The sequence below is a fragment of the Capsicum annuum genome, chromosome 10, assembly GCF_002878395.1.
Source record: "Capsicum annuum cultivar UCD-10X-F1 chromosome 10, UCD10Xv1.1, whole genome shotgun sequence".
Taxonomy (NCBI): domain Eukaryota; kingdom Viridiplantae; phylum Streptophyta; class Magnoliopsida; order Solanales; family Solanaceae; genus Capsicum; species Capsicum annuum.
In genome coordinates this window covers 217,533,593-217,557,147 of record NC_061120.1, presented here as the reverse complement: position 1 = coordinate 217,557,147, position 23,555 = coordinate 217,533,593, and the positions used below count along the sequence as shown (strand labels likewise).

Here is a 23,555-nt window from a genome sequence, read left to right as displayed (position 1 = left end):
TAATTATACTTAATTTCTTATTTTTTGGTAAATATACATGAGTTATAGTTTTGGAAAAAGTTTCTAATACTAATACTATTACTCTATATTTATAATATTTGATTTTTTTGGCCGAATCCCCGCACCCATATCCATACTTGGATTCACACCCGTGAATCTTAAAATTTATATTTTAATGAATCCGACTCTCGGATCCACACCCGTCTCGGATACCCGCACCCAAGTCCAAGCAACTTAGCCTGTAACATGTACTTCTGGTGGAAGGGAAGGGTTGATAACAACTGAGTGGGTAGCTACCAATTGTTAATTTACTGTTATATTTGATTCTTTGTAGAGAAAAATGTCAGCGAAGGCTTCATATACTAGGGTGTGGATAATGTTCGTCTTTTATTCTTAAATATGTGCAAGGTTCATCCAAACTGCTTAAATGGATCAAATTTAACTGGTGTCTAGGATTTATTTAAGATTCCTTATTCGATCTACATGGGCTGAATATGAACCAGTTAGAGCAAATATATCTCCTTTCCCTGTATTGTTCAATAGCCATGTTTATTAATGGAGTTTAATTAAGCTAATATAATTACTTGACATGACGAGAAGATGAAAATTTAAAAATGATGAAAGAGGAAAAGAGAAGAAAAGTATTCTTGACAACTTATTTTTATATGCGAGATGAATTCTAACTTTTAGCACTATCTCATCTTTGCTTGTTCTCTGCTAATATCTCATTCTTTTATCAGAGGGTGACTCCTTGGAATGCTAATAAAATGAGAGAAGCTATAATCAATGGGCCTGATAACCATCCTGGGGCTTTCTCTTTTGCCGATAGAATATCTACTGTGAAACTACCATCAAGCAAAAGGGCACGTGTAGCAATATCTAGAAAATTGCCTTCCTCAAGTGGGATGGTGACTCAATCTGGGAGGAACGATGAATATGAATTTGAAGGAAAAGTTGTTCAGCGGCACTTACAAGATGGGGATATTGTTCTTGTGAATAGACAGGTAAAGCTTTTTGCTTCAGTCTTCAGAGCTTGTTATATGCAGTATTTCATGCGTTCTATGGGTGTAATTGCCGTTTTCAAATTAACAAAAGAACTGCTGTTTTTAACAGATTAACTGTTGGCACTATGATGCTATGTAATTAAGGAAAAAGAAGTTCTAATGGATATTCCACTTAGCGTTTTCTACTTATAACATGGATTACACCAGGATATCAAAGTTGCAAGCATGTGATTGCCGGGGGTTTGATGCAATGGAGCAGTGTCAGTAGTTTAGCTCATTAAATATAGTGGTATCTAAGTTTTTTTCAAAAATTTATTCAAAGCACAAGAGAAGCGGAAGTAAAACAAATGGCTAGTCCTTGCCTTTTGTGATTCTTCATTTACATTAACATTTTTTCTCTTTTGTTCGTGTCCCTCTTCACTTAGCTTTCTTAGTCAATTGTTCTAATCTTATAAATCTATTTAGTTGGAGTAGTCTATCCCTTTAAATGATGTTTTCCCATTTCTGGATTTCATTAGCTCTATAACTTTGGCTTGACAGCCAATCCTTTTGTTTTTTTTCGGTTCTTTTGGTTAGCTACCTGCCCTGGATAATTTATTTTTTTGTGACGGAGTTAACCCATCTTCTGTGTACTATTTGCTTCTTATTGATGGCAGTTACATAACTCCCTACTTCATCTGTTCATCAAAAAGAAAACCTGACAGTGTTAATACAAACAAATATCCATTTTATCCATTTCCTCCCGAAACCCATATCCTCCAGTATTTTAACACGAAACTCCCAATTTACGTGATCATATGCATTTTCAATGTCTGTAAAAAGTCTTAGGTGTCTGTCCCCTTATTCTGGTATCCACACTTTCATTAGCAATCAACGAGACATCCATTATCTGTCCTCTTTTATGAAAGCTATTTTATGTTTGTACACCTCCAATTTGAATTTCTCAGTCAAATACTTTAGAACAATCTTGTACCCTCTATAGTTCTGTAATCCCTCAACTCCGTTGCTCCCTTCTTTTAAGAAGTTGCCTCTGCTCTGAAAGATGAGTTACAAGAAGCTGTCTTCACGGCAAAACTTTCCCTTAAGTGGCTGAGGAAGGAAATTTCAATCGATCTGAAATTCAGATGACTCACTAAAGCTTTAGTCAGAGTATTGCTGTGTGTGGAAATTATCCATAATCTTCACGATGTCCTCCAAGAAATCTTGTCACGAATGAAAGAATCATGTTGAGTAACCACTTCTAGTACTTCTACTTTTTATTTTTATTTTTTATAATATCTGTTTGAGATGAGTTTAAATGGAGCGACATGATAAGTTAGGATCCATATAGCCGAGCCCAACCTGCTTGGGATCGAGGCACAGTTGCTCTCGTATCCCACAGATAGATTAACAAATAAGGAGGCTCTTTCTATTTTTGGTGGAGTGAAAGAAAACTAGTTCCTAACAATAACCAAGCTGATACAGTCTGCCTTTGGCTGGAATTCTTACCCAGGAGTAAGAAAACTCTTGGTTTGTGCAACTTGACCACGGTGACATTCACTCCAGTTGGCCTATTACTGGATTGATCAGTATGAACTGCTGGTTTTACTGTCTTATCTAGAACAGAACATTAGGGGAGATTCTTTTTCATCGCTGTCAAGAGTTTCTTTGGATTTTCTAGCTTATTTTTCAGTTAAGAAATTCTTTTCTTTTCTGTTAGTTCAACGTGAGAAACCTCCCACTGCCCTTACAGTAGCAGTACTGTAGTGGTTGGAATAGAATATTAATGCAGCGGCCTACCACATTTGGTCTCATCAATGAGTAAAATCAAAATAACTTGCCTAGAAAAGGTGACAGTAGTTGTCATGGTCTTGGGTAGGTACTGTGGACTAGCTCTTCTATCAGCCTCTTAGAATCACCTCTTAAATTGCTTGGGCTATTTACAAGATATTCTGAATACTTTGTGGCACCTGTTTGGATCTCACATATCTGAAGCATTGGCATGTGACTTGGGGCCAAATATGTTGATGTGTGACCAGTGTTGAAGACTTTTGGGCTAAAATGAGTTGCTTCTACTTTTGGTATATAATGGTTCTTGTCTTTGTTGCTTCACTTGCATAAACATAATATTCATGACAGTGATCAATGGAATGTTACCTATATTCTGTCAGGTTGACCGTTTGAGGGCTCAAGTGAGCTGGTTCCATTTTTTTGGTACATAATTATTTTGGTTCTTCTCTTTGTAGCTTCACTTGCATAGACAAAATATTCACAAAAAGTGATCATTGGAATGTGCACCCATAACTGCTTTGTGTTCCCTTGCTAATTGTTTTCTCATAGCTGCACAATGGTCTAACTGGAAAAAGTTGATGGCAGCCTACGCTTCACAAACCCAGTATAATGGCCCACGTTGTCCGTGTACTGAAAGGAGAAAAAACTCTTCGCATGCACTATGCTAATTGCAGGTTGGAATTCTCTATTTGATTTTCCATATACATTACGGTACTAAATTTCTTTCCAGGACTAATCTGCTCTTGTATTGTTTTAGTTCCTATAATGCCGATTTTGATGGTGATGAAATGAATGTCCACTTTCCACAAGATGAAATTTCTCGTGCTGAAGCATATAACATTGTAAATGCTAATGAACAGTACATTGTCCCGACTAAGGGAGATACAGTTAGAGGCTTGATTCAGGTTTGAGTAACTAAACTGCACATTGTCACCAACAATTTTTTGTGATTCATTCTTGTTATCTGTTTATTGTATATTTCTCTTATAATTCTTTGACTTGATCATCTTCTCCAGGATCATATTGTAGGCGCAGTGATTCTTACCATGAAGAATACTTTTTTGACTCTTCATGAGTTCAACCAGCTTCTGTATGGATCTGGTGTGTTTGCTGCTGGGCCTTGTCCTACTTCTGGCAATCACTCAAATAAAGTGTCTGTAGTAGATTCTGAAGGTGTTGTGCAGACTATCTTGCCTGCTGTGTGGAAACCAAAGCCTCTATGGACAGGGAAGCAGGTGAAGACTAGCAAAAACAAGCTCATTATGCATGCATGTTGAGGCCTTGGATGTGATGTTAGGGTAATCATAGAGGTCAACTTCGTAAAGAACTGATCATTTTAGCTTTGTACTTGTAGGTCATCACTGCATTACTAAATCATCTTACAAATGGTTGTGCACCTTGTACTGTGAAAAACAAAGGGAAAATTCCATATCCGTATTTCCTGAGCCAGAGTCGCCTAGCTGAGTATCAGTCAAGAGAAGAAGAAGAAGATAGAACCGCTGAAAATAAGTTCTTAATTTGGAGAAATGAGCTTGTACGTGGTGTAATCGACAAGGCCCAGTTTGGAAAGTTTGGTTTAGTTCACACAATTCAGGAGCTTTATGGATCCAACAAAGCAGGCATTTTACTTTCTGCTCTGAGTCGTTTATTTACTATTTTCTTGCAGGTTCGATATGTTGTTTTGGTTCTTTCTTTCTCGTGACACATTTGTTTTCTTTTTCATGCCTGCATGGTGAAATCTTTCATTTAAATTTGCCCATTCTGTTCAGCTGCATGGCTTCACTTGTGGTGTTGATGATCTTGTCATCTTACCAAATTACGATATTCGGAGGAAGGAGGAACTTGAAGGAGAGGATGTTGGTGAAGAGGCTCATTGTGATTTTGTGAAGTTCAAGCGTGGAGAAATAGGTGAGTATGTCATGAAGCTCTTTGAAGTTGCAAGTGTTATTCTATCTTTCATCAAGCTAAGGATATGAGGCAACGGATGAGAAACATATTGCCCTGCTTTTATCATAGCTATGCATGGCTATCTTTGTGACAGTTTCATATTCTTTTGTATTACATATATAAACTTTCTGCCACGTGCATATGCTATTAAGGTTTACTAGTCAAAACTTCTGTAACAAGTTTTTATCCTTCCATTTCTATGAGAAAATGATTGCTGTCAGGGACATTAAAATCGAAGTTACGTTGTGCTGTAGAACGCAAATATTTATCGACTCTGAAGGAAATGATTCCAATAGGTTCCAGTGTATATGTCATCAGTTTGCAGGTGTCTCCCAACCTTATGTGTAGGGTGTCAGCATCTCAATATTAATGAAGAAAATTAATCATTTAGGTCTTGTATGCTCCGTATGAAGAGATATATAGTACCATTGTCCTGTACAATTGCTTGCTATTGAATTTTTCTTTGGTATGTTCGTTATCAAATTACTGCTGATGTTGGAAATTTGGCTTGCAGGCCCTTTGGAGCTCCAACTAGAAATTGAGAAAGCAGTAAGTAGCAACAAAGAAGCTGCCACAGCAGCCTTAGACATGAAGATGAAAAATAAATTGGCAAATAAAGGCTCACAATTTAATAAAGAGTTGCTGCTAAAAGGACTGTTGAAACCTTTCCCCAGAAACTGTATCGCACTTATGACAATTACCGGAGCAAAGGGAAGTACGGTAAGTTGGTTAAGTTTTGGTATCTGTCTATTTAGTTATGGGATAATTCACAACGCTCCTAATTTTAGCGTGGTGCTACGTTACTGTCTCATCCATATGTCCTGGAACTTCTCTTAAAAAGAAAAGGTCTCAGTACGTTCTCAATGTATTTCATGACATGCTGTTTGCTATAACTAATCGTAGATTATAAACCTTGGCAAAATTTAGTTCCTTGTAATTTTTTTTTCTATATTGTCTCTGCTACTTCTTGCTTATGCATTTGGTAAATTTGGGAGTGAGAGAGTTCGTACGAGGTTAGTAAATTTCATATGTGGTACTACTTTCTAATGAGGTAGAAACTCTTGAAACATGATTTTTGTAGTGTAGCTGGAAGTTTCTGAAATCATCTATGGAACCTGATCTTGAACCAAAAACAAAGGTTTGGGACATTAAAGGGTAACCTATTTATCTCAAAAATAAAAAGTAAAGGGTAAGCTATTCGCTTATCCGAAAAAGGTAAAGGTGAATTTTCGCTTTGCTGCAGCCATATTGTTTGAGTTGTCAAATAAATTTTCTTTTGGCTACTATAATGTAATAACTGCTTGTTGTGCTTAAATAAGTTATGGTTTTTGTAAAATGTTACATAAGCATAACTCCGTAATCTGTGAATAAGCTTGCACGTTCACTATGTGAATATGCTTGCACTTTCACTATTGCAGAATTCCTATTTCCTTAATAGATAGGAGCTTATATAAACAACTGCACGTTTTCCCTGTTTTGAAATTGAAAAGGTTATAAGGTCCTATAAGAAATTGTCAATATCATAGGACTGAGAATGAACTATGTTGCACATTTGAAATTTGAGTTTAGATAAGAATACTTTGAGAAAATCAAATTGTAGGTGATCTTTCTGATTGCTTTCCAGTGAAACGGTTTGTGAATTATCTGCGTTTACATGTTAATGTACTGTAATGGCCTAATGGATAATGAACTGCATAAGCTCTCTGATACAAGAATAGAAGTTACAGTTAATAAAAAAGAGTGACATGTTCGGCATGACCTCTAAGTTTGTTACAGGAAGTACTCTATTAAAGCTTAAATTAAGTAACTGAAGCTATCAATTTTATATGCTTTCATATTTCTTCAGCTTTCACGTAGGTTTTCATGCTATAGTCTGTTTTTTGTACTAAATTTGTTAGCACTGATGATTCTTTTATGTTTTGGATATAGTGATATACTAGACTATATGATTTTACACATTTAACCTTTTCAAAGGTTAGACTCTTGTTTTAAGGGAAAGTATTCAGCATGTCAATGCACAGGAAAGCATGCCGTTATAGAATTTTGGATCCTCATCTGGTGCACTATTTAGAAGTATGTACATGATTAGGATTCTAGAGATTTTTTAGGATGATTTTACACTACTTATCGACTGTTGAGCAGAAAAGTTTTGTTTCCATATCATTTTGTCGACACTTCAGCTTTATCATAACTATCATTGTTTTGTTGTCTTTGTGCCATCTGATGGATTTCTGTGTCATTTCTGTAGGTTAATTTTCAACAAATTTCCTCTTATCTGGGACAACAAGAGTTGGAAGGAAAGCGAGTACCACGAATGGTTTCTGGGAAAACTTTGCCCTGTTTTCCACCATGGGACTGTGCTTCCAGGGCAGGAGGTTATGTCAGTGATCGCTTTCTTTCTGGACTTCGTCCCCAGGAGTACTATTTTCATTGCATGGCTGGTCGTGAAGGGTAAATATATGATTTGTTCTCTCTGTCATTGTGACTTAATTACTAGTTACTACTCATTTTGGTCAGGAAAAATGTAGCCATTTTGAGCTCAGGCTCTCATTTGTGAGGAGCCTATCCTAGGACATGTAATTTAAGAAATTGAACCCAGTCCTGTATGTACAGATGGCGAGGGGAGTCAGGACGAGGGCCCAATATTCCTCTTCTAAAACAAGCCCACTAAAATTCAGTGAGAAATTATTCAAAAAAAGATAAGTAAATCAAAATGTCAATGGGAAGATCACATTAAAGAGCAGCTGAATTAAACTGAAAGTAGCAACCTTGTGAATAAACTGTACATAAATTTGGAAACTCCCATATATGGTGAGAGTATATGTTTCTATATATCTGTACTTGCACTCACAAACATGATATAACACTCGCACAGCTTCTCTCTCAGAACAAAAGTCTAACCTTTTCAAAACCATAGTGTGTTTTTCAAAAGTCCTTTCTAAGCCTTCAATTTTATGATTTATTGAAGTGTGCCTACTACTTCTTGTACATCCTTGGGTTATGGCATCTGCCAGATCTAACTTCCACCTTCTGGTTGTTATAAGTTGATTTATAGTCCTTCAGTTTTTTCCTATGGATTTTGGTGTTCTGTATGCTAAATCTTTTGCCATCCTTGGGGTTGTTGCATTTCAGACTCAAGGTGCAATTCTGTCGAACTAGTTGTGTAGATTATTTTTTATTGGAACAACCTTAAACGTTTTGCTGAAGCATGAATAAGCTAGCTATTGAATGGAACACCCATAGTTTAGAATATATCTTTATTCCATTCTCTTTCCGCTGCTGTGCAAATGGTTGGAGACTACCTATATTTCTTTATTTAATTAATGTTTGTGAATCACCATTATCATGTATGCCATCAATCACTGTGCTGTTGATCATATTTACTTTATATGCCTGACTGTTGGCTCCTTGTGGACAGATTGGTTGATACTGCTGTCAAAACATCTCGCAGTGGATATCTGCAAAGGTGCTTGATAAAAAACCTGGAATCTCTTAAAGTCTGTTATGATTATACCGTGCGTGATGCAGATGGTTCAATTATCCAATTTTATTATGGAGAAGATGGTGTTGATGTACATCGAACAAGTTTCCTCAAAAACTTCAAAGCACTGAAAGATGTAAGAGCTGGATTTCGAATTCCTTTATTGATTATTAACTACAGTTAATAAAATGTGTGCTGATTGTGTAAGATTTGCCATACAGATAATCTGATTTTTCCTCATTATATAGGTTATTAACTTGATTAGAAATTTATCTTACTTTGATTTTTCGTATTGAGTTGATGTAAAAATTCATATCAACTGCTATGGTATCTTGATATTATGAATTTTAATGATGTTCTCAATTTAGAATTTTTACTTCATGCTACAGTGGAGTTTACATATGGAACTAAATAAAAATAATACTATTTTATGGACTCACTTCAGTTACTTTCTTTATTGAACAAAGTTGGATTTTGTGAATGTTAATTTGTCTTTGGTTATGTAAGGAAATGATCTAGAATTTAATACTCTGCTTATTATACCGTAATTTTTTTTAATATACGTGTTATTAATGAACTACTTGTTCGGTATTTTCATTTTTGGTATTTTTGCATTACTTCTTTAATGTTCGCAAGGATTATTGTTATACAAGAAATATACTGTATCCTCCATGGCTTGACTCATTTATTCATTTTTTGATGTTTAGAATCAAGAAACCATTAGCCAAAAGTTGCGTCACAGATGCAAACTCAATTCCTATATTGAGAAATTGCCCGAAGGCCTGGAAGAAAAAGTGAAGCACTTCTGGGAGAAAAAAGGAAAGAAGTTAGAGAAGAAATTAGAGAAGCTAGTGAAGAAGGAAGAGATATTGAAGCAACTGAAAGCGGAGGAGGTGGATTTTCTAGAATTAGTAGGGCAAAAGTACTTCTCAAGTCTGGCAGATTCAGGAGAGCCAGTTGGTGTCCTTGCTGGTCAGTCAGTCGGTGAACCTTCAACCCAAATGACGTAAGATAATATACTTCTTGTTTCTTCTCTAAGTATATTATTTACGTTAAGTATTTCTGGACCACGATTAGATGAAAATCCTAACGGATTGATATCTCCTAATGACAAAGAACAAACGAAATAGGGTCTTCAAATCATAATATCACGTTACCAAACAATCATTGCTTGAATTTCAGGCATTTTGCTCCAATATTGTGGTCTTGTTGCAAACTGTCTGTGCAATAAGTGACTCTGGTTGTTTCAATTATGATTTACAGAGATATGAAAGTTGGTGTAGTCCAATCATTAAGCACTCCCATTACAAGCACACAGACGCACTTGAGAAAATGGAAGTAATGAGACGCAGAGGAGGGAAACCGGGTAGCAACCTTATAAACCATCAGTACGATTATGTATGTTGCTCGAGGAGGGAAACCGGGTAGCAACCTTATAAACCATCAGTACGATTATGTATGTTGCTCATAGGATGTAAAGTATGAACTTGAAAATGATAATTGGATTTAAATAACGCAACTATTTGCCGGCTTTAATCCTTCCATTGGTTTTAGAAGCTACAGGATTAATATAAAAAAAGTGAATAATTTGTTTTTACTGCTCCAAAATATAACCAAGAGGAAGATATTTGGAAAATAAATTATCTGGATTTAGTAGTTCACTGCTAGAAACCCCTTTTTCTTCTCTTTATTTCATCTGAATGTCTAACTTGTCAAGCCACTTAATTGTTCCCTTACTATATATTAATACCTTGCATGCTTGCACAATGAGAAACAATAAGGCTGTGTATCCATGACTTTGCTTTGTTCTTACTAATCACAGAAAATGAATGTGCCCGTTTTTCTTCTTGTTTTGGACCACTGACCACTCTGCAGGTCCAATTTTAAAATTTCCCCAGTCTATGCCAGTTGAATGGATGCATTTTTGATACACTTGCTTGAATTATTGTGGGTTGCTATGATCCGAGCTAGTCCAGTTTCACTTTGCACTCCCCTTAAGAAACAATGGTTGACCTGAGTATTTTACCACAATACCCATATTAATTTATATTTAGTCTTGGGTCTTGGGAAAAGATTTACGAATAAGTGGTTGTGGGTAAAAACTAAAACGTGAAAAAAATATTTTTTTTTTCTTGATATGCTAAAACTGACAAGTAAACGTGGGAAATGATATTAGTATAGTGGACAAGCAAAAGTGAATGGAGGGAGTATTTAAATGGTTATTCATGATTGAGAATTTTTATATCAGTATTGATGAAATTCAGATATTTCTCTAGTTACAGAATTTCATATTGATGTCTATGAAGTCTGTCTTGAAGCTTGGTCGTTCAACTTTTTGAAAATTCCACCCGGCCAGCCTAATAAATTCCATTACTTGCCAATTACCGTCGCAGTAAGAATTTGTCCAAAAGTACTGCAGCTGTGAATGAATTCTGGTGAAAATTAGTGAAAATTGACATCAAATGGCTAAGTGAAACGGAAATGAAAGATACTGAATGCACTAATTCATAAATGAAACTTCATGGATATTGTACTTACATCTCAAGGGATAACGGATCTTGTTGGAACTTGTGTTTTGCCTAAATATTGGAGATTAGGCTAGAGTTTTCAGATACACATAATGTTTTGAAGTCCACTCATTCAAATGCAATGTCAAAAGTATTAAATGTTTTCGTTTTCAGACTAAACACTTTTCATCTTGCGGGCCGTGGAGAAATGAATGTCACTCTTGGAATTCCTCGTCTTCAGGAGATTTTGATGACTGCCTCTGATACTATTAAGACTCCTATCATGACGTGCCCCTTCCTAGGCTGGAAATCAAAGTAAGTTGAATTCTCCAAACTTTGTTTTTTCGAGATGGAGAAAGTATGGCTTTCCATTTGAAATCCTTTGAGCTAATAGGTTGTTAGTCCACATTGACAATATAGTGACGTACTGCTTTTTCTCATAGATAATGATTCTACAACGACACGTTCTTGAAATCTGTTGCAAAACCTAAAAGTTTTAAGTGATCTTCAGGGATGATGCCCAGTCTCTTTTGGCAAAAGTAAAGAAGATCACTGTCGCAGATATGATTGAGAGTATGGAGGTCAATCTTTTGCCGCTATCAATCCACAACCATCAAGTTTCTCAACTTTACAAACTCACAGTGATGCTCAAAAAGCATGATTTTGTGTCATCAGAAGATTGCGAGTATACCCTAACATATGTGTTCTTAAGGGAGTTGGAGGATGCAATAGAAAGTCATTTGGCCTTGCTCTCTAAAATTAATGGCATACAGAACTTCAAGTCAAGCTCGGAATCAGTGGCTTCAAATGAGACTGAAGAAAATTCTTCTAGCACCAGACATGAAGAGGGGGATGATGATGATGACGACGATGAAGCTGAGGATGAAAGAACTGAAGATCTTAGTTCAGACGCACTAAAAAGAAAACTGCAAAGCACAGATGAGATGGATTATGACGATGCTTCTGAAGAAGAACCTGAGACCACTGCTGAAGTTGAAGAAGAGAAAAGTGACCAAGCGGATGATATTGGAAACGGTGATGAAGAGGAAATTGGAGACCATGGCAATGAAGAGCAGACATCTAAGTTGCATTCTAAGGAAGAGGACATAGCAAATACCCAAAAAAGTAAATCAAGGACCAAAACAACCGTCAAACAGAAGAAAAAGAAAGAAAGACGTAGCAGAAAGGATTCAGACAGGAGCGTCTTTGTTGCTGTGGACGGACTGCATTTTGAGGTCCACTTTAGATTGGTCAATGAACCTCATATCTTGTTAGCTCAGGTATCTTCAATCATTTTTGCTATTCTTCCAGTAATTAAAAGTCATTGAATTATCCTTCGTTTATGCTCTTACATGCTTTTCTTTAATCTGCACTTCATTGAGCACTTCGCTATGCACTACCCACTGTTTAGTTATCCTTCACCTAGCTTATATCTTGACTCCTGAGTTGATCAACTGGAACTTTATGCTGTTCTGTCAGATCTCTATGCACCAATTGGCAAATTGTTTGCCTTGAAAATTCTTTGGTCCATAGTACTCTTCATTACTTAGTGGCCGTTTGGTTTGCAGGACTAGAGTCAATAATCCCAGGATAAAAATGTAACTCATACATTTCGTTTGGTTGTAAATATTTGGGATAACTTATCCCGAGACTAATAATTAGTCCCGGGATAAGTTATCCACCCAAATGGTGGGATAACAATCCCAAGACTATTTTTCTTTGGTATAAAATTATACAAGGACAAAAATACCCTTATTTTCATTTCTCTCTCTCTCACACACACACATACATATATTCATAAATAATAAATTATGTTTAATTAACGTATAACATATTCATAAATAAATTATATATATATAATCATAATTAACGTAAACTGGTAAACTGTATAATAATTATGTTTTGAACGTATAATATATATTATGAACATAAATATATATTATGAATAACGTATAATATATTCATAAATATATATAAATTAGATATTCATAAATTATGTTTAATTAACGTATAATATATTCATTAATTATGAATATAATATATTACGTAATATATAACGTATAATATTATGAATATATTATGAATATATATACGTTAATTATGTTTAATTATATATATATTATGTTAATATATTTAATTATAATATATTATGTTAAATTATATATAATTTAATTATATATAACATAATATATAACGTAATATATTCTCACACACTCAAATTATGTTTAATTAACGTATAATATATTCATAAATAAATAAATTTTGAACAGTTTACCGTTCAAAATGGTTGTAAAATATATAAATTATGTTTATTTATATATTTTAATTTCTCTAAAAAATAATAAAAAATTTTAAGAATGAATATTTAAAGGTTAAAAAGAAATATATATAAAGTAAAATAAGATGGAGGGTATTTTGGTAATCAATCAATTTATTCCTAGAAATTATACCATGCATGTTACTTTGAATCCAACAAACTAGCATAACTAATCTCAGTATAACTTGTTTTGAAACCAAACGACCCCTTAGTATTCTACTTGTCGCTGTCCTGGGATCGGATCTAAATGTCTTGAGTCATGCAGGTTGCCCAGAAGACTGCAAAGAAAGTGTATATTAAGAACTCCGGTAAAATCGACCAGTGCAGAATGGTCAAGTATGAAGTAACTGAAAATACTGTGATGTGGGATGAAAAGCAAACAAAGCAACAAAGCCAAGACACTGATTCTGCTTATTGGGCACTGAAAGCAGCCGGAGTGGATTTTCGCACCTTCTGGGAAATGCAAGATGACCTTGATGTTAGTCGTATATACACGAACAATATTCGTGCTATGCTGAACACCTACGGAGTTGAAGCTGCTCGGGCATCACTCATAAGAGAGGTCAAGACTGTTTTCGGTATATATGGAGTGGAGATTGATTATCGACATTTGAGTCTAATAGCCGATTTCATGACCCATACCGGTGGATACCAGCCAATGAGCAGACACGGAAGCATATCCGAGTCTCTGTCACCTTTCCTTAAGATGTCATTTGAAACGGCTTCCAAATTCATAGTCGAAGCCGCGGCTCACGGCTTAACTGACTACTTAGAAACACCATCCTCCAGAATTTGCTTAGGTTTGCCAGTGAAGATGGGCACTGGTTGTTTTGACATAATGCAGAAGCTAGATATTTGAATATTTTATGTATAAGCATTATGATGTTTTATTATTTGTAAGTGTCTAATATAGTAATTATTTGTTGTTTGTTTTTAGTTTTTGTGCTGCAAAGTCCCCCCATACTGTTATCAATTTCTTCATAATTCAAAAAGATTCTTGCTCCGTCTCATTTTATGTGGCATCGATGTACTTCACACATTATTTAAATTTTTTTAAAAACTTATGGTCTAAAATAAGGAAAAATAACCTTAAACAATACACCTTAACTTACCATATTTACATAAATTTTCACTCATACAAAGTAATTATAAAAATTTCAACTAATTATGTATCTTTGTTGGATATATCAGGAGCTAATTACATATTTCGACAGATCCAAAATAGAAAAAAGTGCATCAGAGGCCAATTTACAAAAGAAAACATGTATCTACGTTGGATGTTTTGGGAGCTAGTTATGTATCTCGATAAGTCAAAATTGGAATTTTCAGTAATTATGTAAAATATCGGAATTTTTTGTAATTAAGCTCTAAACTGTCGAGGTTTATGTTGTTTACCCCTAAAATAATCATTAAATATTTATGTAATTATTAATCATTTCATTAAGATTTAAGAGAGAGAAATTTTGAGGTCAAGTTATTTCTATTTAAAGTAAGGTGATATTTTTTTTAAAAAAAAAAAAGGGATTAAAAAGAAAGTATTTCTTATTCCAAAAATTACTCTCATTTCATATTTCTTTAAGAAATTATTCAGTTCCCATACCCATACCATTCCATTTTTCACATTAGATAAGACCCCACCATACTGCCATGCATGAGTTATGGGTCTTTATTTTAATATTTTAATTTTTTAAAAATTGATTTCAAAGCATATGACGAAATCAAAATTGATAGTCAAATTCACAAACTTTTTATAATGTTTTATTTTAATGACTCGTTTCTTTCTTAATAATAAGAAATGTAGTTTTAAAATTACAATAACAGTGTAGCTATACCAAATGAGGAAAATAAATACTCCTAATAGATTAAAGAAGATATGAGTAATTACATGAAATCACAAAAAGTAAATTTTGAAAAATAGAAAAATGGAAATGAAAGAAAAATAAATTATAGGAATAAAAATAAAAAATAAATTTAAAAATAATTTTAAAATTACATTATGTATTTATTGCACAAGTACACCCAAATTATTTTGTCAGACTTTGGTGTCCCTTCCAAACATGATTCACATTTATTTATTTATTTATTTCAAAAAAAAAAACTTGTATAATTTGGTCAGATTTTGTGGCGTTCCAGCCATGATTATTCACATTGGAAATCTACCCTTATTATGTATATAAAAAAATATATCTTGTCATGTATATATAGGCTAGTTTTTAGACACTCAAATATACTTCAGGTAGTCTTTTATACAAAAGAAAGAGGCAAAAAGGAAAAAAAAAAAAAAAAAAAAAAGATATGGAGAATATTAATAAGGGAATTATATGTGTAACTGGTGGAACAGGTTATGTAGCATCATGGTTAATAATGAGGCTCCTTCAATCAGGCTATTTTGTCAATACCACTATTAATAATAATTTGGATCAAGGTATGTATGCATATTGTTATTAGTAAATTATCTCGTATTTGTTTCAAGTGAATTGTACGTATTAAAAAATTAAATAGTGGTAAAATAAATACATACATAAAGTATCGCTTTTTTCGAGTTTTACGTCTTAACTATCAGTTGTCTTCTCTTACTACTTGAACTATCAACCATCTATGTATCGCGAGCCTCATTCTCAACCAAGATGCTACATACGTAGTGGATTCGTAGATGTTGATAAGTCAAGTGGAAAAAAGAAACAATCTATAGTTAAGAGTATAAAACTCGCGTAAGAAATGATAGTTTTAGTATGTAGCTGATGATTACATGGTTATTTTTGATGAAAATATTTTTCGTCTTACCAAACAGTATTCCTCAGGAGCAAGTAATTTCTTGATGAAATTACCAAATGCGTCCCAAAAACTCAAAATTTTCAACACAAATCCTGAGAATTGTGAAAGCTTTTATCCAGCAATTGAAGGATGCAATGGTGTCATTATTGGTCATTCGGTCGATTTCGAAGATAAATACGATGAGGAACCGAAAATTGAGCGATCCATCGAGGGTATTTTAGAGATTTTGAAGGCATGTTTGGAGACGAAAACCATAGAACGTGTTGTATATACTTCGAGTGATGCTACCCTTTGTTTTAATAAAGAGTGGCCTGATGTAGTAGATGAAAGTTGGTGGAGTGATGTGGATTTTATCAGAAAGCTGGGACCTTCGGGGCCTTTTTACTGTATAAGTAAGAGGTTCATCGAGAAAGCAGCGTTAGATTTTGCAGGCAAAAATGGTTTGGATTTTGTGTGTGTGAATCATGCTTGGGTTTTCGGTCCTTTTGTTACTCCTCAATGTCCTCTACTTGTTTCTCGACACCTGCCTATGATTCTGAAAGGTAATTGGACGAATATTGAGTATGATTCTGGCGTTATCCCATTCGTACACGTGGATGATGTAGCTCGAGCTCATATATTCCTTTTGGAATGTCCAAAAGTTAAAGGCAGGTACATTTGTTCGCGTGTAGAGTTAACTGCACATGAATTGTCTCAGTTTTTAAGAGCTACATATCCTCAATACAAAATTCCAACTTTTGAGTAAGTTTCCTTCCTCCCAATTTCTTGTTTTTTATTTGACGCACTTTACTCAATACTATAAAGCGTAATGTTATTACTCATTTGCAGCTGTTTGAAGGTCGCGACGAAACCATTCAAATTTCCTCGTCTTTCTTCTAAGAAACTATTGGACGCTGGATTCAAATACGAGTACGATCTTGAAGATATGTATGATGGAGCAATTGCTTCATGCAAACAAGTTGGTCTACTCTAGAAACATTCACTATTAAATAAAACTGAAAAAAAAAAATAAACAAAGTTTGTAGCTATTATTGATGATAAATTTGGGAGAAACTATCAAGAAAATACGTTAGCGGTGACGTATTTTTCAGTTCACATCAATAATATGTGCTGGCAAGTTAAAATAAATAATGTACTTTTCATCATTTTGTCATTTATCTCAGACTTCACTCGTGAAACCATACTAAGTTGCTATCATTATTTTATTTATTTTTTCTCTGACCATACTAAGTTCCTATGTGTCGTGACAGATCAAGTCACCAACCACGTCTCTTTTCTTTCTTCGATCAGAAAGCAATCCTGATATATTTCTTTGTTTGTCTTTCAAAATACCCTGGAAGAGGAGTAGCCTCGCCTGATTCTTGTTTGTTAATTTCCTTAGCGGTAGACACATGGGAAATCACAATCAGAGAGAAGTAACGATACGATAGTTTCAACAAGAATTGTGAAAAACATAAACTCTTTCCTTAGCTGAGAGAGAGGAGCGCACTTTCAACATACAAACATATCCTTTTTTATTTTAAAAATTGATTTTGATCCCGTATATTTATTTAAAAAATTCATTGGATAAACATATGTATAATAGACCTCAAACTCAATTAATAAAAGATATCGAAGAATAAGTTCCAATTTTATGATATGTTTAACGTTACCTGTTTTCTAAAATTTTATTAATGTACACGTCATTATATATATCTAGGATTACAAGTAAAAAAAATCATTTTTTAAAAAAACTTTATATAAGAACCAAAGTTAATCACACTAGTTTTATAATTGATTTGCTGATAGTTTGACAATAATGATACTGCACCCATCAAATTAATTCGGGAATGAATTCATGTTCCTTTATTATATATCACTCATATATATAATTTAACATGTTTTTCGAGGTTATTAGTTTTATTTTTCTATTATCATATCATATTTATCATAGATAGTCTTAGATGTTATTATACAAGCAATTGTCTTGATAATGTACGATATAGAAATATCATAGGTTATCAGTGCCCATAACTTAAATTCGTTGATGAGAATTTTAAATCAATGGCATCGCGCAAGCTGATCGATTGAATACCTTTTATCAAAAAATTATACTGAGGGCCTGTTTGGATATAGAGATTTCTTTTTTCCAAATTAAAACATTGTTTGATTCATTTTTCAAATGAATCTTTTACCCACTCATAATTTTTGCAAGTGATATGCATTGTTCACATGTAACTTCAATTTCAAAAATTCTTTTTTTTTGAGTGTCAACCAAATTTATGTCAAAGTCTACTAATAAAATTTTGAAAGTTATATGTTGAAGTTAACGTCACTCATATATTTTGATTGAATTTGTGATAAAAGAACGTGTTTTCATATGTAAAATTAGGAAGTTTCCAACATTTTAATGAGATAGGAAAGTTATTTCCGATAAAAATTTGTAAAGAATAAAACATGTTGCCCTTAAATCAACACAATAATTTTTTATCATAAAGTTTTAGAAAGGCATAGTTTGTTGGCCGGATCAACAAATTATCCTTCTCATTATACCTCTCTCGTGGTTAATTAATTAATTATCGACGAAATCAGAGTTATTTATTATAGATAATCGCCAGTTATTAAGTTCTAATACTATACCATAAATAATTATTTAAATGTTCAAGTAACATCTCTTTTTACGTGATTAGCTAACTTGCGTGGACTCTTCACTTTCAATGTCGCATTTCTGTCAGATTATTTTAAAATACACTATTTTTAGAGAATTCGTCAGACACGCGTTGATATTTTTAAAGAGTCCGAGCAAAATAGATGATTAGTATATATAAACAAGTACATTAGTACATTCGTCCTGATTTACTGACACCTATATATAGCGAGGCATGAAGGTGAGCCTTGAAGTAAGAAGTTGTGGCCATGTGACCGGGAGGTCACAGGTTCACATCATGGGAAAAACCTCTGACCTAAATGCAAAGCAACGCTGCGTAGAATAGAGCCTCGTGGTCCGGCTCTTTCCCGAATCTAGCGGGAGGTTTTATATAGCGGGTTCAAGTCATGGGAAAAACTTCTGACATAAATGCAAAGCAACGCTACGTGCGTAGAATAAAGTCTTGTGGTCCGGCTCTTCCCCGGATCTAGCGGGAGGTTTTATCCACCAGGCTGCACTGTATGTATGTATGTATAGGCATACATACACAAAATATACTTCAAACTAAAGAAATTTCTTTTATAAAAAAGAGAGATATATGGAGAACATTAATGAGAAGGGAACTATTGTATGTGTAACTGGTGGAACAGGTTATATATGTAGCATCATGGTTGATAATGAAGCTTCTTCAATCTGGCTACTCTGTTAATATATACCACCATTAATAATAACTTCAATCCAGGTAATAACCTCTAGTTATGTTAACTATTTTTTAAAATTTTACTCAAGCTGTGGAAACAGTCCTGGCGGAAACACAAGATAAAATTGCGTACAATAGAACCTTGTGGTACGGCTCTTCTTCAAATCTCGCACATAGCGAAAGCTTTAGTACACCGGACTGTGCTCCAGAAAAAGTTCAGAAGTGCCAAACCTTGAACTTGCATTATTTCTCTTTTGTTAAGGGAATTGAAAATTTTATATATTTATTAAAAAGGTTGTTTCTACCTCTATTTGTGTAGTTCTATAACCTTTCACTAAATGTAGTTGTGTCATTGATTTTGTCCTAAGTTATATTTTGAGTCATTTATATCTTTAATTTGCCGTTAGAAATTATCTCGATTTTCGTTATACTAAAGTTTGAAGCTCTATTATGCACAAGAGCCAATATACTATGATATTTGCTAACGACAAGAATATGAATAATTAATAGCAAATTATATAACGGGGTGTAATATTAAAATATTTCGTGTTGTGAATAATATTTTTGACCTTTTTCCGATCCTAATTCATTGTTATGCAATCAGAAGGAGCAAATTTCTTGAGGAAATTACCAAATGCATCCCAAAAACTCAAAATTTTCAGGACAAATTCTGAAAATCTTGAAAGCTTTCTACGAGCAATTGAAGGGTGCAATGGTGTTATTATTCGCCACTCTGTTGATTTCGAGGATGAGAACGATGACAACACAAAAATTCAACGAGCTATCACCGCGATTTTAGGTGTATTGAAGGCATGTTTCGATTCAAAAACAATAAAACGAGTTATATACACTTCGAGTGATGGTGCAATTGGTTATGTTACTGAAGGTCAAGATGTTATTGTAGATGAAAATTCATGAGTGATGTAGATTTTATCAAGAAGTTGAATCCTTTAGGTGCATTTTACTCAATAAGTAAAACATTAATAGAAAAACAAGTGTTGAGTTTTGGAGAGAAATATGGAGTTGATGTTGTGTGTTTGAATCATGCATGGGTACTTGGTCCTTTTGTTACTCCTCATTGTCCTCAAGTTGTTCATGTCTCCATGGCTATGATTCTAGGTTCGTACTTTCGGTATCTGCTTTGGAGCCCATATCAGTTTCTCGTCAGAATGTCCCATCAATAGGGGCAAATCACTCTCTATCAAAGACATGACTTATTTATAAGAGAAAATGTTCTGTTTTCACACTCGAATGTTAGGAGGATCCTTTTATCCCTGGACAAATTAAAACTGTATTTTTGACAACCTTAGTACCTATTTGGCACATACGTGAATCTTCAGTGTGTTGATTCACTGATGTGCCACGTATGTGCCACTAAGGTTGCCAAAAATACAGTTTATAAACTCAACTTATTTTGATCTGCTGAGTTCAGATTGACTATTGAGAAACTTTGTCAAATGCTATTTTTAAGTATTAGGTGGATTGAGTTACAACTCATTCCGTTTTAGTTTATGTACTAGGTCTATCTTGATTCCTCCTAATTCAGCTCAATCTGCCTATAATAATATCTCAGTTTAAAGGGAGGCATATTTGTTCGAGTGTAGACATAACTCCAGATGAATTGTCTCAGTTTTTAAGAGCTAAATATCCTTAATACCGAATCCCAACTATAGAGTAAGTTTTATTATTTCGATCTTTGTTGTTTAAGATTTTGACACGCTCATTAACTAAAATACGTATTTAACGTCAATTATTGGTTCTTTAAATTCTATTTGCACTTGTTTGAAGGTGACAAAAGGATTCAAGGTTTCCCTAGACCTTCTTCAAAGAAACTAACTAGTTGCAAACAGAGCAACGATGATTTGACACCAATAATAAATTAAAATAATGTATTTTTAAATCATATTTGTTAAAATCTTTTTATTTGGTGAATCATCTTTGGGAATAAAAACCTCGTCTAGTCCTTTCTTGTTGCTCTAATTTTCATCTAGGTCGTTTGGTAGAGCGTATTGAAATGTTAATACATGTATTAGTTTAATGTGTATTAGTAGTACTTTGTTTGATATACCTTTTCATCCAATGTATAACTAATGCAACCCTCCATACATATGTTGGAAAGGATGCAGAAATTTTTTTGAGGGGTAATAGGGTCTTTAAGCATGTTAATGCATGCATTAGATCCGATCCATTGCATTACTAATGCCATGAATTTTGAGGTATTAGTAATACACATCTTAATACACAATAGAATGTATAACTAACATGCTTAAAGATCCTATTACCCCTCAAAAAAAATTCCGCATCCTTTCCAACATATATATTGAGGGTATTATGTACAAAAAAATTTTTTTTTTTAGAAATTATATAATTCATGTTTTTTTTAATACATCGAACCAAACACTGCACAAGAAAAATACAAGCATAACTAACACAAGCATTATTAATACAAGCATTACTAATACATCATATTTTACATTATTCTTATACACTCTACCAAACGATTCATTAGAATGTTGTCCGGATCAAGAGTCATAATTGATTGTTATTTTCATTTGAATATTTCTTCCTCATTATTGTTATCGGTAAGACTAGGAGTGGGCATGGTATGGTATATATCGAATTATCATATCGAACCGAATTTTTGATACCGTAATTTTGGTATTATGGTATTTGGTATGGTATATGGTATACATTTTAAATTTTTTTGGCATATGGTATGGTATTCGGTATTTACAAATGACATACCGAAATACCGAATACTATACCGAAGTATATATAATTACATAAGTAACTTTTACATATATATATATCTACACACATATATATATACATATACACATACATATATATATATACACACACACAAATATAATACTTAGTATTAGTATAAAAATGTTTAGACATTAAAACTTTCGTTACTCTATCTTGATTGAAATGTCCTGTTTGTGTAATTGACTAACAAAAAGAATTGTTTGTACTTCTTTTTCAATATTTCTACATGTGTAATGTGTATTTATAATACAATTAAGATGTGCTTTTGAAAAGTCGAAGTAATAAAACTCTAGTATACGAGTATATATTGTCGAAGTTGTACAAACTATGGTTACCGATTACCATACCGCAAAATACCGAAACCAAACGTCAAAATACCGAACCATACCGAATTAATATGGTATGGTAATGGTATAATATTTTTAAAAATCGAATACCAAAATTACTGTACCAAAATTTTAAATATCGTATCATACCATATCATGCCCACCCCTAAATAAGACCAAGTCAGATGATATTTGTTGGTTATTAGTGGCAGGGACAGAGCCAGCCCTTTGGCAGGGAGCTCATCCAAACACTTCCTTGCATGAGCTCTGCCATTAATTAGTGGGAAGATTATAGTACCTTGCATGAGTGAGATCTGGATAAAATAGAGTATATATAGGCTTGAAACTGCTTTCGATAGATCTTTTACTTAAATAAAATATTTTAAAATAGTTTAAAGATGGAATACATATATCAAAACTGTAACAACAATAAAATAATGTGAAATGAACAATTTTGAATATAATGATTCAATAGGTGTTGTTGATGGATAGTAACATGGTAGAACGTGGTGGTTGGCCTATCCATATTATGGTTGATCAAATATCTTCGAACATTGAATTTGGACAACACATGCTTGCCATGTTGTTTATGTAGCTAGAAAGATCTTCTTTATGGTCCATTATAAATTTATTTTGTAAAATTATTATTATGTCTTCTCAAATGATTGACAAATATAACATTAGAATATTAGTAAATGATACATATAAAATCTTTGTTCATAACCAATCATAGGAGATAATTTCCTCTCAAATACAATAACAATAACAACATATCATGTAGACCGAATTAGAAAAGCAAGGCTGAGATGGTGTTTAGACATGTGAAGAGAAGGTAGGAGAAGTTGGTTTAACAGGAGTTGGACAAAATAAACGTAGGTTAAAGAAGAATTGGAGAGGAATGATTAGTTAGAACATAGACATGATCTTAGATAGAAGTGTGGAGATTAAGAATTAGTGTAGAAGATTTAGGTGTTGCTGAACGTTGTCGTACTCTGTGTAGAAAAGTGAACGGCTTATAGAGGTAGGTCAAAGAAGAAGTGGAAAGGAGTGATCGAATAGAATATAGACATGATCTTAGATAAAAAGTATGAAGATCAAGAATTACAGTAAAAGGTTAATAGGTTGGCTGAGCATTGTCGCGTTCTGTGTAGAAAAGTGAATGGCCTAGCCAGCGTCTAATCTCCTCTTTAGGGGTGTGCTTAATCGGTTTGGTTCGATTCGATTTTACATATTACCGGTTCGATTTATTGGTTTTCGAATTTTAAATATACTAAACCAATAAGATATTTTTTATCGGTTTTCGATTTATCGGTTTCTAGTCCTTAACGAT

General features: G+C 33.7%; 2 protein-coding genes and 1 long non-coding RNA gene across 3 annotated transcripts in view; 2 read left to right on the top strand and 1 right to left on the bottom strand.

Moving 5' to 3' along the window:
• Nucleotides 1-13,962, top strand: part of LOC107843815 (DNA-directed RNA polymerase I subunit 1) — a gene marked incomplete in the record, with an annotated part of 31,834 nt that extends 17,872 nt beyond the window's left edge. The window contains 13 exon segments of the mRNA XM_047397406.1: nt 741-1,004; nt 3,360-3,448; nt 3,532-3,679; nt 3,791-4,009; nt 4,129-4,440; nt 4,544-4,682; nt 5,236-5,441; nt 6,970-7,172; nt 8,140-8,338; nt 8,910-9,208; nt 10,884-11,024; nt 11,221-11,989; nt 13,292-13,962. Of these exon segments, the coding sequence (XP_047253362.1) occupies nt 741-1,004; nt 3,360-3,448; nt 3,532-3,679; nt 3,791-4,009; nt 4,129-4,440; nt 4,544-4,682; nt 5,236-5,441; nt 6,970-7,172; nt 8,140-8,338; nt 8,910-9,208; nt 10,884-11,024; nt 11,221-11,989; nt 13,292-13,885 (3,582 nt within the window).
• On the bottom strand, nt 10,410-10,889 carry LOC124887663. The gene is made up of 2 exons (XR_007045503.1): nt 10,741-10,889; nt 10,410-10,621 (listed from the first exon to the last, which is right to left on the bottom strand). It is a non-coding gene; the product is annotated as an uncharacterized LOC124887663 (long non-coding RNA).
• A 1,143-nt stretch (nt 13,963-15,105) lies between the features above and the next one.
• On the top strand, nt 15,106-17,006 carry LOC107845154 (vestitone reductase-like). The gene is made up of 3 exons (XM_016689407.2): nt 15,106-15,451; nt 15,828-16,542; nt 16,630-17,006. The coding sequence occupies exons 1-3, from the start codon at nt 15,322-15,324 to the stop codon at nt 16,772-16,774; spliced, it is 990 nt and encodes a 329-aa protein (XP_016544893.2). The 5' UTR covers nt 15,106-15,321; the 3' UTR covers nt 16,775-17,006.
• Nucleotides 17,007-23,555: the final 6,549 nt, after the last annotated feature.